The sequence below is a fragment of the Cyanistes caeruleus genome, chromosome 33 (assembly GCF_971803275.1).
Source record: "Cyanistes caeruleus chromosome 33, bCyaCae1.hap1.1, whole genome shotgun sequence".
In the NCBI taxonomy this organism is placed as follows: domain Eukaryota; kingdom Metazoa; phylum Chordata; class Aves; order Passeriformes; family Paridae; genus Cyanistes; species Cyanistes caeruleus.
The window spans coordinates 526,308-543,497 of NC_141734.1; the positions used below are offsets into that span (position 1 = coordinate 526,308).

General features: G+C 51.3%; 1 protein-coding gene across 5 annotated transcripts; it reads left to right on the forward strand.

The window, feature by feature from the left end:
* The first annotated feature begins 199 nt into the window (after window positions 1-199).
* Window positions 200-16,138, forward strand: LOC147647809 (dehydrogenase/reductase SDR family member 4-like). Of its 5 annotated transcripts, XM_086870842.1 has the most exons (11): window positions 1,398-1,595; window positions 1,711-1,894; window positions 2,580-2,797; window positions 5,360-5,477; window positions 6,506-6,565; window positions 7,985-8,086; window positions 9,965-10,035; window positions 10,987-11,038; window positions 11,784-11,918; window positions 14,710-14,765; window positions 15,887-16,138. In XM_086870842.1, exons 3-11 carry the CDS (start codon window positions 2,676-2,678, stop codon window positions 15,999-16,001), a joined length of 831 nt encoding a protein of 276 aa, XP_086726968.1. In that variant the 5' UTR covers window positions 1,398-1,595; window positions 1,711-1,894; window positions 2,580-2,675; the 3' UTR covers window positions 16,002-16,138. The 5 variants fall into 5 exon arrangements, with proteins under 5 accessions (XP_086726969.1, XP_086726968.1, XP_086726967.1 ...); XM_086870843.1 differs by lacking the exons at window positions 1,398-1,595; window positions 1,711-1,894 and adding an exon at window positions 200-333 and having other exon boundaries at window positions 2,650-2,797; XM_086870841.1 differs by having other exon boundaries at window positions 1,398-1,719; window positions 2,590-2,797.
* The last annotated feature ends 1,052 nt before the right edge of the window (window positions 16,139-17,190 follow it).

Here is a 17,190-nt window from a genome sequence, read left to right on the forward strand (position 1 = left end):
GGCTGAGGGCATGACTCGGAGGGAGGGGAAAAAAATTGGAATTAAAGGCGGAAAATGAGGCGGAAAAATGGGATTTTCGGTAAATATAAATTGTCCCGGTTCTTCCCAGTCCCTCCCAGTAACTCCCAGTTGTCCCCAAGGCTCCCCTTGTCGCCAAAGGTCCCCTCAGTCCCGGCATCGTCCCTCACGGTCCCCCCAGCCCCTCACGGTGACCCCAAATCCCCTCCCAGTTCCTCCCAGTAACCTCAAATCCCCTCCCAGTTCCTCCCAGTGACCTCAAATCCCCTCCCAGTGACCTCAAATCCTCTCCGGGTCCCTCCCAGTTTCCTCCCGGTAACTCCCAGTCCTTCCCAGTAACCCCCAAATCCCCTCCCAGTAACCTCAAAACCTTTCCCAGTAACCCCAAATCCCTTCCCAGTCTCTCCCAGTTCCTCACGGTGACCCCAAATCCCTTCCCAGTCTCTCCCAGTTCCTTACAGTGACCCCAAACCCCCTCACACTTTTCCCCCAGTTTATCCCAGTGACCCCAAACCCCCTCCCAGTTCCTCCCAGTCCCTCCCAGTTTGTCCCAGTCCCTCCTGGTGACCCCAAACCCCCTCCCAGTTCCTCCCAGTTCCCTCCCAGTCTCTCCCAGTGACCCCAAACCCCCTCACAGTGACCCCAAATCCCCTCCCAGTGACCCCAAATCCTCTCCCAGTCTCTCCCAGTTCCTCCCAGTAATCCCAAACCCCCTCACAGTGACCCCAAATCCCCTCCCAGTGACCCCAAATCCTCTCCCAGTCTCTCCCAGTTCCTCCCAGTGACCCCAAACCCCCTCACACTTTTCCCCCAGTTTACCCTAATCCCCTCCCAGTCCCTCCCGGTGACCCCAAACCCCCTCCCAGTGACCCCAAATCCCCTCCCAGTCCCTCCCAGTTCCTCCCAGTAACCCCAAATCCCTTCCCAGTGACCCCAAACCCACTCCCAGTGACCCCAAATCCCCTCCCAGTCCCTCCCAGTCCATCCCAGTTCATCCCAGTGACCCCAAATCCCCTCCCAGTAACCCCAAAACCCCTCCCAGTGACCCCAAAACCCCTCCCAGTTCCTCCCAGTGACCCCAAACCCCCTCCCAGTCCCTCCCAGTCCCTCCCAGTTTGTCCCAGTTCCCTCCCAGTTTGTCCCAGTTCCTCCCAGTAACCCCAAACCCCCTCCCAGTAACCCCAAATCCCCTCCCAGTCCATCCCAGTCCCTCCCAGTTCCCTCCCAGTTCATCCCAGTGACCCCAAACCCCCTCCCAGTTTGTCCCAGTTCCCTCCCAGTCCCTCCCAGTTCTCTCCCAGTTCCTCCCAGTAACCCCAAACCCCCTCCCAGTCCCTCCCAGTCCAGCCCAGTTTGTCCCAGTTCCTCCCAGTTCCTCCCAGTCCTTCCCAGTGACCCCAAACCCCCTCACAGTGACCCCAAATCCCCTCACAGTGACCCCAAATCCCCTCCCAGTTCCTCCCAGTTCCTCCCAGTTCCCTCCCAGTTCCTCCCAGTTCCCTCCCAGTAACTTCCAGTTCCTCCCAGTGACCCCAAATCCCCTCCCAGTCCCTCCCAGTTCCTCCCAGTCCCTCCCAGTGACCCCAAACCCCCTCCCAGTGACCCCAAATCCCCTTCCAGTCCCTCCCAGTTTGTCCCAGTAACCCTAAATCCCCTCCCAGTTCCTCCCAGTGACCCCAAAACCCCTCCCAGTCCCTCCCAGTGACCCCAAATCCCCTCCCAGTCCCTCCCAGTTTGTCCCAGTAACCCTAAATCCCCTCCCAGTTCCTCCCAGTGACCCCAAAACCCCTCCCAGTTTGTCCCAGTTCCTCCCAGTTTGTCCCAGTTCCTCCCAGTAACCCCAGATCCCCTCCCAGTGACCCCAAAACCCCTCCCGGTGACCCCAAATCCCCTCCCAGTCCGTCCCAGTTTGTCCCAGTTCCTCCCAGTTTGTCCCAGTTCCTCCCAGTAACCCCAGATCCCCTCCCAGTGACCCCAAAACCCCTCCCAGTCCCTCCCAGTTCATCCCAGTCCCTCCCAGTTCCTCCCAGTCCCTCCCAGTCCCTCCCAGTGACCCCAAAACTCCTCCCAGTCCATCCCAGTTTGTCCCAGTAACCCTAAATCCCCTCCCAGTTTGTCCCAGTGACCCCAAAACCCCTCCCAGTACCTTCCAGTTCCTCCCAGTCCCTCCCAGTGACCCCAAATCTCCTCCCAGTGACCCCAAATCCCCTCCCAGTCCATCCCAGTCCCTCCCAGTTCCCTCCCAGTTCCCTCCCAGTAACCCCAAACCCCCTCCCAGTTTGTCCCAGTTCCTCCCAGTAACCCCAAAACCCCTCCCGGTGACCCCAAAACCCCTCCCAGTTCCTCCCAGTGACCCCAAATCCCCTCCCAGTGTGTCCCAGTTTGTCCCAGTGTGTCCCAGTTTGTCCCAGTTTGTCCCAGTCCCTCCCAGTTTGTCCCGCTTTGTCCCAGTTTGTCCCAGTTTATCCCAGTTTATCCCAGTTTATCCCGGTTTATCCCAGTTTGTCCCGGTGTGTCCCAGTTTATCCCAGTTTATCCCAGTTTGTCCCGGTTTGTCCCAGTCCCTCCCAGTTTGTCCCAGTTTGTCCCGGTTTGTCCCGGTTTATCCCAGTTTATCCCGGTTTATCCCAGTTTGTCCCGGTCCGTCCCAGTCCGGGATGTGGCGCGGGGGCAGCCCCGGGAGGCTCCGGGCGGTTTTTGGGGGGTCCCGGCCGAGCTCGGGGGGGTCCCCGCGAGCCCTGGAGGGGAAAGTGGCGCTGGTGACGGCGGGGACCGACGGGTGAGTGACACCCCCGAAACCGCGGGGATTCACCCCAAAAATCAGCCCGGAAATCGCCGGGATTCACCCCAAAAATCAGCCCCGAAACCGCGGGGATTCACCCCAAAATCCGGACCGGAAATCGCCGGGATTCACCCCAAAAATCAGCCCGGAAATACCCAAAATTCACCCCAAAAATCACCGGGATTCACCCCAAAAATCACCGGGATTCACCCCAAAAATCACCCCCGAAACCGCGGGGATTCACCCCAAAATTCACCGGGATTCACCCCAAAAATCACCGGGATTCACCCCCGAAACCGCGGGGATTCACCCCAAAAATCAGCCCCGAAACCGCGGGGATTCACCCCAAAAATCGCCGGGATTCACCCCAAAAATCACCGGGATTCACCCCAAAATCCAGCCCGGAAATCGCCGGGATTCACCCCAAAAATCAGCCCCGAAACCGCCGGGATTCACCCCAAAATCCAGCCCCGAAATCGCCGGGATTCACCCCAAAAATCACCCCCGAAACCGCGGGGATTCACCCCAAAAATCACCGGGATTCACCCCAAAATCACCGGGATTCACCCCAAAATCCAGCCCTGAAATCACCGGGATTCACCCCAAAATTCACCCCAAAATCCGGACCGGAAATCGCCGGGATTCACCCCAAAATCCAGCCCGGAAATACACAAAATTCACCCCAAAAATCACCCCCGAAACCGCGGGGATTCACCCCAAAAATCACCGGGATTCACCCCAAAAATCCCCGGGATTCACCCCCGAAACCGCGGGGATTCACCCCAAAAATCAGCCCGGAAATGCCCCAAAATCCAGCCCGGAAATACCCAAAATCCAGCCCTGAAATACCCAAAATTCACCCCAAAATCCAGCCCCGAAACCGCCGGGATTCACCCCAAAAATCACCGGGATTCACCCCAAAATCCAGCCCGGAAATGCCCGAAATTCACCCCAAAATCCAGCCCCAAAAATCACCGGGATTTACCCCAAAATTCACCCCAAAATTCACCCCAAAATCCCCAAAATTTACCCCAAAAATTCACCACAAAATTCACAAAATTCACCCCAAAATTCACCCCAAAATTCACAAAATTTATTTCAAAATTCACCCGGAAATTCACAGAATTCACCCCAAAATTCGCCCCAAAATCCCCGGAATTCAGCCCAAAATTCACCCCAAAATTAACCCCAAAATCCCCAAAATTCACCCCAAAAATTCACCAAAAAATTTACAAAATTCAGCCCCAAAATCCCCGGGATTCACCCCAAAATCCAGCCCAATTCACCTCAGGTGACCCCAGGTGTCCCCAAAACCCCTCCAGGTGTGTCCCAGGTGACCCCAGGTGTCCCCTCACCTGTCCAGGTGTGGCCCCTCCCCCCCAGGTGTCCCCAGGTGTCCCCAAAACCCCCCCAGGTGTCCCCAGGTGTGTCCCAGGTGAGCTCAGGTGTCCCCAAAACCTGTCCCAGGTGTGGCCCCTCCCCCCCTCAGGTGTCCCCAGGTGAGCTCAGGTGACCCCAAAACCCCCCAGGTGTCCCCAGGTGTGTCCAGGTGTGTCCCAAACCCCCCCAGGTGTGTCCCAGGTGTCCCCTCACCTGTCCAGGTGTGTCCCAGGTGTGTCCCAGGTGACCCCAAACCTGTCCCAGGTGACCCCAGGTGTCCCCTCACCTGTCCAGGTGTGTCCCAGGTGACCCCAGGTGTGTCCCAAACCCCTCCAGGTGTGTCCCAGGTGACCTCAGGTGTCCCCAGGTGTCCCCAAACCTGTCCCAGGTGTGCCCCAGGTGTCCCCTCACCTGTCCAGGTGTGTCCCAGGTGACCCCAAATCCCCCCCAGGTGTGTCCAGGTGTGTCCAGGTGTGTCCCAGGTGACCCCAAACCTGTCCCAGGTGACCCCAGGTGTCTCTCAAGTGTCCCCCAGGTAACCCCCAGACCCCCTCAGGTGTCCCCAGGTGAGCTCAGGTGACCCCAGGTGTGGCCCAGGTGACCCCAAACCTGTCCAGGTGAGCTCAGGTGACCCCAAAACCCCTCCAGGTGTGTCCCAGGTGTCCCCAGGTGTCCCCAGGTGTCCCCAGGTGAGCTCAGGTGACCCCAAAACCCCCCCAGGTGACCCCAGACCTGTCCCAGGTGTGCCCCAGGTGTCCCCTCACCTGTCCAGGTGTGGCCCCGCCCCTCCAGGTGTGACCCCAGGTGTCCCCAAACCCCCCCAGGTGTCCCCAGGTGTGTCCCAGGTGTGGCCCCGCCCCCCCAGGTGTGTCCCAGGTGTGGCCCCGCCCCTCCAGGTGTGTCCCAGGTGTGGCCCCTCCCCCCCAGGTGTGTCCCAGGTGTGGCCCCGCCCCCCCAGGTGTGTCCCAGGTGACCCCAGGTGTCCCCAAACCCCCCCAGGTGACCCCAGACCTGTCCAGGTGTGGCCCCTCCCCCCCAGGTGTGGCCCCTCCCCCCCAGGTGTGGCCCCTCCCCCCAGGTGTGGCCCCGCCCCCCCAGGTGTGGCCCCTCCCCCCCAGGTGCATCCCCTCCCCCCCCAGGTGTGGCCCCGCCCCCCCGGTGACGTCACCTGTGTTCCAGGATCGGATTGGCCGTGGCCGAGGCTCTGGGCGTGGCCGGGGCTCAGGTGTTCGTCAGCTCCCGCCACGCCCACAACGTCCAGAGAGCCCTGCAGCACCTGAGGGGGCGGGGCCTGCAGGTGAGGGGGCGGGGCTTGTATAGGAAATCACCTGAGGGGGCGGGGCCTGCAGGTGAGGGGGCGGGGCTTCAATGGGAGAGCACCTGAGGGGGCGGGGCCTGCATGGAAATCACCTGAGGGGGCGGGGCCTGCAGGTGAGGGGCGGGGCTTGCATAGGAAATCACCTGGGGGGGCGGGGCTTTCATGGGAATCACCTGAGGGGGCGTGGCCTGCAGGTGAGGGGGCGGGGCTTGTATAGGAAATCACCTGAGGGGGCGGGGCCTGCAGGTAAGGGGCGGGGCTTCAATGGGAGAACACCTGAGGGGGCGGGGCCTGCATGGAAATCACCTGAGGGGGCGGGGCCTGCAGGTGAGGGGGCGGGGCTTCAATGGGAGAGCACATGAGGGGGCGGGGCCTGCATGGGAAATCACCTCAGGGGGCGGGGCCTGCCGGTGAGGGGGCGGGGCTTGCATAGCCAATCACCTGAGTGGGCGTGGCATGCATAGGAAATGAGCTTAGGGGCGGGGCTAGCATAGCAAATCACCTGAGGGGGCGTGGCTTGCATATTAAATGAGCTGAGGGGGTGGGGCTTCTCAAAGGAAAACAGCTGGGGGCGGGGCTTGCATAGTAAATAGGACAAGGGGGCGGGGCTTGCATAGGAGATCAGCTGGGGGTGGGGCTTGCATAAGAAATGAGCTCGGGGTGGGTCTTGCATATGAAATTAGCTATGGGCGTGGCTTGCATAGGAAATGATCTGTGGGCGTGGCTTGCATAGGAAATTAGATATGGGCGGGGCTTGCATATGAAATTAGCTATGGGCGGGGCTTGCATAGGAAATGATCTGTGGGCGTGGCTTGCATATGAAATTAGCTATGGGCGGGGCTTGCATAGTAAATAACCCGAGGGGCGGGGCTTGTGTAACCACACGAGGGGCGTGGCTTGAATAGTAAATAGACCGGGGGGCGTGGCTTGCATACAAAATGAGCCGAGTGGGCGGGGTTTTTTGGGGGGGGTGGTGTCACGTGACTGAGAGTGGGCGTGGCCGGCAGGTGAGCGGCGTCACGTGTCACGTGGGCGTGGCCGAGGAGCGGGAGCGGATGGTGCAGGAGGTGAGAGAAACTTCCGGAAACTTCCGGGAACTTCCGGGAACTTCCGGCCAGGGTTTTGGGGCAAATTCCGCCGGTTTTGGGCAATTTCCGTGGTTTTTGGTTCATTTTGGTCATTTTGGGGTCGGTTTTTGTCATTTTGGGTCAATTTCGGCCATTTTGGGTCGATTTTGATCATTTTTGGGTCGATTTTGGGTCAATTTCCTCCATTTTTGGGTCGATTTTGATCATTTTTGGGTCAATTTTGGCCATTTTTGGGTCAATTTTTGTTCAATTTCCTCCACTTTGGGTCAATTTTGGCCGTTTTTGGGTCAATTTGCTCCATTTTTGGGTCATTTTTGTCATTTTTGGATCAATTTTCTCCATTTCGTGTCATTTTTGCCCATTTTTGGGTCAATTTTCTCCGTTTTCGGCCAATTTTGGCCATTTTTGAGTCAATTTTCTCCATTTTGGGTTGATCTTGGTCAGTTTTGGGTCAATTTTCTCCATTTTGGGTCAATTTTGATCATTTTTGGGTCAATTTTCTCCATTTTGGGTCGATTTTCTCCGGTTTTGGGCCAAATTCCTCCATTTTTGGGTCAATTTTGGTCATTTTGGGTCATTTTGGCCATTTTACGTCAATTTTCTCCATTTTGGGTCAATTTTGGCCATTTTTGGGTCAATTTTGGGAATTATTTTGGCCATTTTTGGGTGAATTTTCTCCATTTTGGGTCCATTTTGGTCATTTTGGGCCAAATTCCTCCATTTTTGGGTCAATTTTGGTCATTTTGGGTCAATTCCTCCATTTTTGGGTCAATTTTGGCCATTTTTGGGTCATTTTGGCCATTTTTGGGTCATTTTGGCCATTTTACGTCAATTTTCTCCATTTTGGGTCAATTTTGGCCATTTTTGGGTCAATTTTGGGAATTATTTTGGCCATTTTTGGGTCAATTTTGGTCATTTTGGGTCAATTTCTTCATTTTTGGGTCATTTTGGCCATTTTTGGGTCAATTTTCTCCATTTTGGGTCGATTTTCTCCGTTTTTGGGCCAAATTCCTCCATTTTTGGGTCAATTTTGGTCATTTTGGGCCAAATTCCTCCATTTTTGGGTCAATTTTGGTCATTTTGGGCAAAATTCCTCCATTTTTGGGTCAATTTTGGTCATTTTGGGCCAAATTCCTCCATTTTTAGGTCAATTTTGCTCATTTTTGGGTCAATTTTGGCCATTTTACGTCAATTTTCTCCATTTTTCGGTCCCATTTTCTCCATTTTTGGGTCAAATTTCTCCATTTTTGGGTCAATTTTGGTCATTTCTTGCCCAATTCCTCCATTTCTGGGTCGATTTTTCCCGTTTTTTCCCGTTTTTTCCCGTTTTTTCCCGTTTTTTCCCCGTTTTTCCCGGGAATCCCCCCTCACCTGCCTCACCTGAGCTCACCTGGGCAGGCCCTGAACACCTTTGGCGCCATCGACATCCTCGTCTCCAACGCCGCCGTCAATCCTCACCTGGGCCCCGCCCTCGACGCCGACGAGCGCACCTGGGACAAGGTCAGGCCACGCCCACCCGGCCACGCCCGCCTTTTTCCCGCCAAAACCCAAAAAACCCCCGATTTTTCCCCAATTTTTTTCCCCAAATTAATTCAATTTTTTCCCCAATTTTTTCCCCAAATTAATTTAATTTTTTCCCCAATTTTTTTCCCAAATTAATTTAATTTTTTCCCAATTTTTTCCCCAATTTTTCCCCAATTTTTCCCCAATTTTGTCCAAATTTTTCCCCAATTTTTCCCCAATTTTTCCTCAAATTAATTTAATTTTTCCCTATTTTTTCCCCATTTTTTCCCCAATTTTTCCCCAATTTTTCCCCAATTTTTCCCCAAATTAATTTAATTTTTCCCAATTTTTTCCCCAATTTTTCCCCCAAATTAATTTAATTTTTTCCCAATTTTTTCCCCAATTTTTTTCCCAAATTAATTTAATTTTTCCCAATTTTTTCCCCAATTTTTTCCCCAAATTAATTTAATTTTTTCCCCAATTTTTTTCCCAAATTAATTTAATTTTTCCCCAATTTTTTCCCCAATTTTTCCCCAATTTTTCCCCAATTTTGTCCAAATTTTTCCCCAATTTTTCCCCAATTTTTCCCCAAATTAATTTAATTTTTTCCCCATTTTTTCCCCAATTTTTCCCCAATTTTTCCCCAATTTTGTCCAAATTTTTCCCCAAATTAATTTAATTTTTTCCCAATTTTTTCCCCAATTTTTTTCCCAAATTAATTTAATTTTTCCCCATTTTTTCCCCATTTTTTCCCCAATTTTTCCCCAATTTTTCCCCAATTTTTCCCCAAATTAATTTAATTTTTTCCCAATTTTTTCCCCAATTTTTCCCCAAATTAATTTAATTTTTTCCTTAATTTTTTCCCCATTTTTTCCCCAATTTTTCCCCAATTTTTCCCCAAATTAATTTAATTTTTCCCCAATTTTTTCCCCAATTTTTCCCCAATTTTGTCCAAATTTTTCCCCAATTTTTCCCCAATTTTTCCCCAAATTAATTTAATTTTTTCCCAATTTTTCCCCAATTTTTCCCCAATTTTTCCCCCAAATTAATTTAATTTTTTCCCCATTTTTTCCCCATTTTTTCCCCAATTTTGTCCAAATTTTTCCCCAATTTTCCCCCATTTTTTCCCCCAAATTCCCCCAATTTTTCCCCAATTTTTTCCCCAAATTAATTTAATTTTTCCCCAATTTTCCCCCAAATTCCCCCAATTTTTCCCCAATTTTTTCCCCCAAATTAATTTAATTTTTTACCCATTTTTCCCCCAATTTTGTCCAAATTTTTCCCCAATTTTCCCCCAATTTTCCCCCCAAAATTTCCCCCATTTTCTTCCCAAATTTTCCCATTTTTTCCCCATTTTTCCCAATTTTTTTCCCTTTTTTTTTCCCCAATTTTTTGATGATGTCACCCCCTCACAAACCCCGCCCCCTTTCACAAACCCCACCCCCAAAGATGTCAGTCATTTACAAACCCCGCCCCCTTTTACAAACCCCACCCCCCCATGACGTCACTCTTTCACAAACCCCACCCCTTTTCACAATCCCCGCCCTATTTTAGAAACCCCGCCCCCAATGACATCACCCCTTTCACAAACCCCGCCCACAGTGACGTCACTCATTCACAAACCCCGCCCCTTTCACAAATTCCACCCCCAATGACATCACTCTTTCCCCAAACCCCGCCCCCTTTCCCAAACCCCGCCCCCTTCCCAAACCCCGCCCCCAATGACATCACTCTTTCCCCGAACCCCGCCCCCTTTCCCAACCCCCGCCCCTTTCTCAAGCCCCGCCCCCAATGACATCACTCTTTCCCCGAACCCCACCCCCTTTCGCAAGCCCCGCCCCTCCTCTGACGTCACGTCCGGCCCCGCCCCCTCAGGTGTTCCAGGTGAACGTGACGGCGGCGGCCATGTTGGTGCGGCTGGTGGTGCCACACATGGAGAGACGCGGGTGACTGGGGGGGACTGGGTTATACTGGTTTGAACTGGTTTGGACTGGGAGGGACTGGGAGGGACTGGGAGGGGAGAAATGGGGGAAAAACGGGGGAAAACGGGGAAAAAATGGTGAAAATAGGAGAAAAAATGGGGAAAATAGGGGGAAAAATGGGGGAAAAATGGTAAATAAAGGGTTAAAAATGGCGGGAAATGGGGGTTGGGGTTACTGGTTTGAACTGGTTTATACTGGTTTGGACTGGGAGGGACTGGGAGGGACTGGGAGGGGAGAAATGGGGGAAAAACGGGGGAAATCGGTGAAAAAATGGGGAAAATTGGGGGAAAAATGGGGAAAATAGGGGGAAAAATGGGGGAAAAATGGTAAATAAAGGGTTAAAAATGGGGAGGAAAGGGTTAAAAATGGGGGGAAATGGGGGTTGGGGTTACTGGTTTATACTGGGAGGGACTGGGAGGGACTGGGAGGGGGAGAAATGGGGGAAAAACGGGGAAAAAATGGTGAAAATAGGAGAAAAAATGGGGAAAATAGGGGGAAAAATGGGGAAAAATGGGGAGGAAAGGGTTAAAAATGGCGGGAAATGGGGGCTGGGGTCACTGGTCTATACTGGTTTATACTGGTTTGAACTGGGAGGGAACTGGGAGGGACTGGGAGGGGTAAAAATGGTAAATAAAGGGTTAAAAATGGGAAAAAATGGGGAAAAATGGGGAAAAATGGGGAAAAACGTGGGTTTGGGGTTACTGGTTTATACTGGTTTATACTGGGAGGGGGAAAAATGGGGTAAAAATGGTAAATAAAGGGTTAAAAATGGGGAATAAAGGGTTAAAAATGGCGGGAAATGTGGTCTGGGGTTACTGGTTTGTACTGGTTTATACTGGGAGGGACTGGGAGCTCCCCCCATGCTTCCGGCTGTGGGGGGCGTGGCTTCCCTTGACTGACAGCTCCCTCCTTTAGGGGCGGGGCCATCGTGCTGATGTCATCGATCGCCGGCTACCAGCCAATGGCGGTGAGACTGGTTTATACTGGTTTATACTGGTTTATACTGGGTTATACTGGTTTAGACTGGTTTGAACTGGTTTAGACTGGTTTATACTGGTTTATACTGGTTTATACTGGTTTATACTGGTTTAGACTGGTTTATACTGGTTTATACTGGTTTATACTGGTTTAGACTGGTTTATACTGGTTTAGACTGGTTTAGACTGGTTTAGACTGGTTTATACTGGGTTATACTGGTTTATACTGGTTTGAACTGGTTTATACTGGTTTGTACTGGTTCGAACTGGTTTATACTGGTTCATACTGGTCCATACTGGTTTATACTGGTCCATACTGGTCCATACTGGTTTATACTGGTCCATACTGGTCCATACTGGTTTATACTGGTCCATACTGGTTTATACTGGTTTATACTGGTTTAGACTGGTTTGAACTGGGTTATACTGGTTTAGACTGGTTTGAACTGGGTTATACTGGTTTGGACTGGTTTATACTGGGAGGGACTGGTTTATACTGGTTTAAACTGGTTTAAACTGGTTTATACTGGTTTAGACTGGTCCATACCGGTTTATACTGGTCCATACTGGTCCATACTGGTCCATACTGGTCCATACTGGTTTATACTGGTCCATACTGGTTTCACCCATTCCCTCCCTGTTTAACCCCGGGGTGGGTGGGCGGGGCGGGGCTGTGGGCGTGTCCGCCGGCCATGCTAACGAGGTGGGCGTGTCCCGGCGGCGGTGACGTCACAGGGGCTGGGCCCGTACGGCGTCAGCAAGGCGGCGCTGCTGGGGCTGGTGGCGGCGCTGAGCCCGGAGCTGCTGCCCCGGGGGATCCGCGTCAACGGCGTCGCCCCCGGGCTGGTCCGGACACGATTCAGCGCCGCCGTGAGCTGGGCGGGGGACTGGGAGGGACTGGGTTATACTGGGTTATACTGGGAGGGACTGGGAGGGACTGGGAGGGGAAAAATGGGGAGAAATGGGGAAAAAAACGGGGAAAATTGGTGAAAAAATGGGGAAAATATGGGAAAGAAAGGGTTAAAAATGGGAAAGAAAGGGTTAAAAATGGGGAGGAAAGGGTTAAAAATGGGGGAAATGGGGGTTGGGGTTACTGGTTTGTACTGGTTTGTACTGGTTTGTACTGGGAGGGACTGGGAGGGACTGGGAGGGGGAGAAATGGGGGAAAAACGGGGGAAATCGGTGAAAAAATGGGGAAAAAGGGGTTAAAAATGGGGAAGAAAGAGTTAAAAATGGGGAGGAAAGGGTTAAAAATGGCGGGAAATGGGGGTTGGGGTTACTGGTTTGTACTGGTTTATACTGGTTTATACTGGGAGGGGGAAAAATGGGGAAAATCGGTGAAAAAATGGCGAAAATAGGGGGAAAAATGGGGAAAAATGGTGAAAAAGGGGTTAAAAATGGGGAATAAAGGGTTAAAAATGGGGGGAAATGGGGTTGGGGTTACTGGTTTCTACTGGTTTGTACTGGGAGGGACTGGTTTATACTGGTTTATACTGGTTTATACTGGGAGGGGAAAAACGGGGGAAAAACGGGGGAAAACGTGGAAAATCGGTGAAAAAATGGGGAAAATAGGGGGGAAAATGGTAAATAAAGGGTTAAAAATGGGGAAGAAAGGGTTAAAAATGGCGGGAAATGGGGTTTGGGGTTACTGGTTTATACTGGTTTATACTGGTTTGTACTGGGAGGGACTGGGAGGGGAAAAATGGGAGGAAAATGGGGAAAAATGGGGAAAAATGGGGAAAAATGGGGAAAATCGGTGAAAAAATGGGGAAAAAATGGGGGAAAAATGGGGAAAAATGGGTTAAAAATGGGGAGGAAAGGGTTAAAAATGGGGGGAAATGGGGGCTGGGGTTACTGGTTTGTACTGGTTTGTACTGGGAGGGACTGGGAGGGGAGAAATGGGGAGAAATGGGGAAAAAAACGGGGAAAATTGGTGAAAAAATGGGGAAAATAGGGGAAAAAATGGGGAAGAAAGAGTTAAAAATGGGGAGGAAAGGGTTAAAAATGGCGGGAAATGGGGTCTGGGGTTACTGGTTTGTACTGGTTTATACTGGTTTATACTGGGAGGGGGAAAAATGGGGAAAATCGGTGAAAAAATGGGGAAAATATGGGAAAGAAAGGGTTAAAAATGGGGAAGAAAGGGTTAAAAATGGGGGAAATGGGGGTTGGGGTTACTGGTTTGTACTGGGAGGGACTGGGTTATACTGGGTTATACTGGGAGGGGCTGGGAGGGGAAAAATGGGGAGAAATGGGGAAAAAAACGGGGAAAATTGGTGAAAAAATGGGGAAAATATGGGAAAGAAAGGGTTAAAAATGGGGAAGAAAGGGTTAAAAATGGGGAGGAAAGGGTTAAAAATGGGGGAAATGGGGGTTGGGGTTACTGGTTTGTACTGGGAGGGACTGGGTTATACTGGGTTATACTGGGAGGGACTGGGAGGGGAAAAATGGGGAGAAATGGGGAAAAAATGGGGAAAAATGGGTTAAAAATGGCGGGAAATGGGGTTTGGGGTTACTGGTTTGGACTGGTTTGTACTGGTTTGTACTGGGAGGGGAAAAACGGGGGAAAAATGGGGAAAAATGGGGAAAAATGGGGAAAATAGGGGGAAAAATGGGGAAAATAGGGGGAAAAATGGTAAATAAAGGGTTAAAAATGGGGAATAAAGGGTTAAAAATGGGGGGAAATGGGGGTTGGGGTTACTGGTTTATACTGGGTTATACTGGGAGGGACTGGGAGGGGAAGAAATGGGGAAAAAATGGGGAAAACGGGAAAAAATGGGGAAAATAGGGTTAAAAATGGGGAAGAAAGGGTTAAAAATGGGGAGGAAAGGGTTAAAAATGGGGGAAATGGGGTTGGGGTTACTGGTTTATACTGGGAGGGACTGGGTTATACTGGGTTATACTGGGTTATACTGGGAGGGACTGGGAGGGGGAGAAATGGGGGAAAAACGGGGAAAATCGGTGAAAATAGGGGGAAAAATGGGGAAAATATGGGGAAGAAAGGGTTAAAAATGGTGGGGAATGGGGTCTGGGGTTACTGGTTTGAACTGGTTTGTACTGGGAGGGACTGGGAGGGGCTGGGAGGGGGAGAAATGGGGAAAAATGGGGGAAATCAGTGAAAAAATGGGGAAAAAATGGGGAAAAATGAGGAAAATAGGGGGAAAATGGGGAATAAAGGGTTAAAAATGGCGGGAAATGGGGGTTGGGGTTACTGGTTTATACTGGTTTGGACTGGGAGGGACTGGGTTATACTGGGTTATACTGGGTTATACTGGGTTATACTGGGAGGGGGAGAAATGGGGGAAAAACGGGGAAAAACGGGGGAAAAATGGGGAAAATATGGCGAAGAAAGGGTTAAAAATGGCGGGGAATGGGGTTTGGGGTTAGTGGTTTATACTGGTTTGTACTGGTTTGGACTGGGAGGGACTGGGAGGGGAAAAATGGGAGGAAAACGGGGAAAAATGGGGAAAAATGGGGGAAATCGGTGAAAAAATGGGGAAAATAGGGGGAAAAATGGGAAAGAAAGGGTTAAAAATGGTAAATAAAGGGTTAAAAGTGGGGAGGAAAGGGTTAAAAATGGCGGAAATGGGGGCTGGGGTTACTGGTTTGTACTGGTTTATACTGGTTTAGACCGGTTTGAACCGGTTTTTCCCGCTTTCCCCAGCTGTGGCAGGACGAGGCCGTGCTGGAGAAGGCGCTGGGAGCCCTGGGAGCGCTGAGGTGAGAGCCCAGTCCCCTCCCAGTATAAACCAGTCCAAACCAGTAACCCCCCGAGCCCCGTTTCCCGCCATTTTCCGCCATCTTGGTTCCATTGTCCGCCATCTTGTTTCCATTTTTTTCCCCATTTTTTCCCATTTTTCCCCGTTTTTCCCCCATTTCCCGCCTCCCCCAGTCCCTCCCAGTCCCTCCCAGTCCAAACCAGTTACCCCACCCCCCGTTTCCCGCCTTTTTCCGCCATCTTGTTTCCATTGTCCGCCATCTTGTTTCCAATTTTTTCCCATTTTTCTCCATTTTTCCCATTTTTTTCCCATTTTTCCCCATTTCTCCCCTCCCTCAGCCCCTCCCAGTCCAAACCAGTCCAAACCAGTAACCCCAACCCCCATTTCCCACCATTGTCCGCCATCTTGTTTCCGTTTTCCGCCATCTTGTTTCCATTTTTTTCCCCATTTTTCCCCATTTTTTCCCATTTTCTCCCCATTTCTCCCCTCCCCCAGCCCCTCCCAGCCCCTCCCAGTCCCTCCCAGTACAAACCAGTAACCCCAACCCCCGTTTCCCGCCATTTTCCGCCATCTTGTTTCCCTTTGCCGCCATCTTGTTTCCATTTTTTTCCCATTTTTTCCCTTTTTCCCCCGTTTTTCCCCATTTTTTCAATGTTTTTTCCCCATTTCTCCCCTCCCCCAGTCCCTCCCAGCCCCTCCCAGCCCCTCCCAGTCCAAACCAGTAACCCCAACCCCCGTTTCCCGCCATTTTCCGCCATCTTGTTTCCGGTTTCCGCCATCTTGGTTCCGTTTTCCGCCATCTTGGTTCCATTTTTTCCCATTTTTTCCCCATTTTTTTCCATTTTTCCCCCATTTCTCCCCTCCCCCAGCCCCTCCCAGCCCCTCCCACCCCTCCCAGCCCCTCCCAGTATAAACCAGTAACCCCAACCCCCATTTCCCGCCATTTGCCGCCATCTTGTTTCCGTTTTCCACCATCTTGGTTCCGTTTTCCGCCATCTTGGTTCCATTTTTTCCCCATTTTTCCCATTTTTTTCCCATTTTTCCCATTTTCTCCCCATTTCTCCCCTCTCCCACCCCTCCCAGCCCCTCCCAGTATAAACCAGTAACCCCCAGTCCCCGCAGGCTGGGCGAGCCGCAGGAAGTGGCGGCGGCCGTGCTCTTCCTGGTGTCCCCCCAGGCCTCCTTCGTGGCCGGACAGACGCTGCTGGTGGCCGGAGGGGGCGGGGCCAGGCTCTGACCACGCCTCCTCCCTCATTAACATGCGAAATCTATGCAAATTTATGCGAATTTACGCGGATTTTACCGAGGCGTGGTATATCGGCTGTATGCAAATGAGGTGTTGATTAAAGATGGCGGAGCTGGTGCTTTGTGGGAGGGACTGGTTTGTACTGGTTTGTACTGGGAGGGACTGGGAGGGGGCGGGACAGAGCGGTTTATACCGGTTTAAACTGGTTTATACTGGTTTATACTGGTTTGGACTGGTTTATACTGGTTTATACTGGTTTATACTGGTTTGAACTGGTTTATACTGGTTTGGACTGGTTTGTACTGGTTTATACTGGTTTGGACTGGTTTAAACTGGTTTATACTGGTTTATACTGGTTTATACTGGTTTAGACTGGTTTATACTGGTTTGAACTGGTTTAAACTGGTTTATACTGGTTTATACTGGTTTATACTGGTTTGAACTGGTTTAAACTGGTTTATAGTGGTTTATACTGGTTTATACTGGTTTGAACTGGTTTAAACTGGTTTATACTGGTTTATACTGGTTTGAACTGGTTTATACTGGTTTATACTGGTTTGGACTGGTTTATACTGGTTTATACTGGTTTATACTGGTCCATACTGGTTTATACTGGGAGGAGACTGGGAGGGGGGCGGGGCCCACTTAAAGCTGCCTTAAAGGGGCAGCGGCGCCTCCCAGTTCAAACCAGTATAAACCAGTAAGCGCCAAACCCCCTCCCAGTATAAACCAGTTCAATCCCAGTTCAATCCCAGTTCAGCCCAGTTCAATCCCAGTTCAATCCCAGTTCAATCCCAGTTCAATCCCAGTCCATCCCAGTCCATCCCAGTTCAGCCCAGTTCAATCCCAGTTCAATCCCAGTTCAATCCCAGTCCATCCCAGTTCAATCCCAGTCCATCCCAGTTCATCCCAGTTCAATCCCAGTCCATCCCAGTCCATCCCAGTTCAATCCCAGTTCAATCCCAGTCCATCCCAGTCCATCCCAGTTCATCCCAGTCCATCCCAGTTCATCCCAGTTCAATCCCAGTTCAATCCCAGTCCATCCCAGTTCAATCCCAGTCCATCCCAGTCCATCCCAGTTCATCCCAGTCCATCCCAGTTCATCCCAGTTCAATCCCAGTCAATCCCAGTCCATCCCAGTTCAATCCCAGTTCAATCCCAGTCCATCCCAGTCCATCCC

Excerpts from the sequence above, each read along its gene's own strand:
- LOC147647809 (XM_086870843.1), top strand. The coding sequence starts at position 2,676 with ATGTGGCGCGGGGGCAGCCCCGGGAGGCTCCGGGCGGTTTTTGGGGGG. Across the intron at positions 5,478-6,505 it reads TGAGGGGGCGGGGCCTGCAG|GTGAGCGGCGTCACGTGTCA; the intron begins GTGAGGGGGCGG and ends CGTGGCCGGCAG. Across the intron at positions 8,087-9,964 it reads ACGAGCGCACCTGGGACAAG|GTGTTCCAGGTGAACGTGAC; the intron begins GTCAGGCCACGC and ends CCGCCCCCTCAG.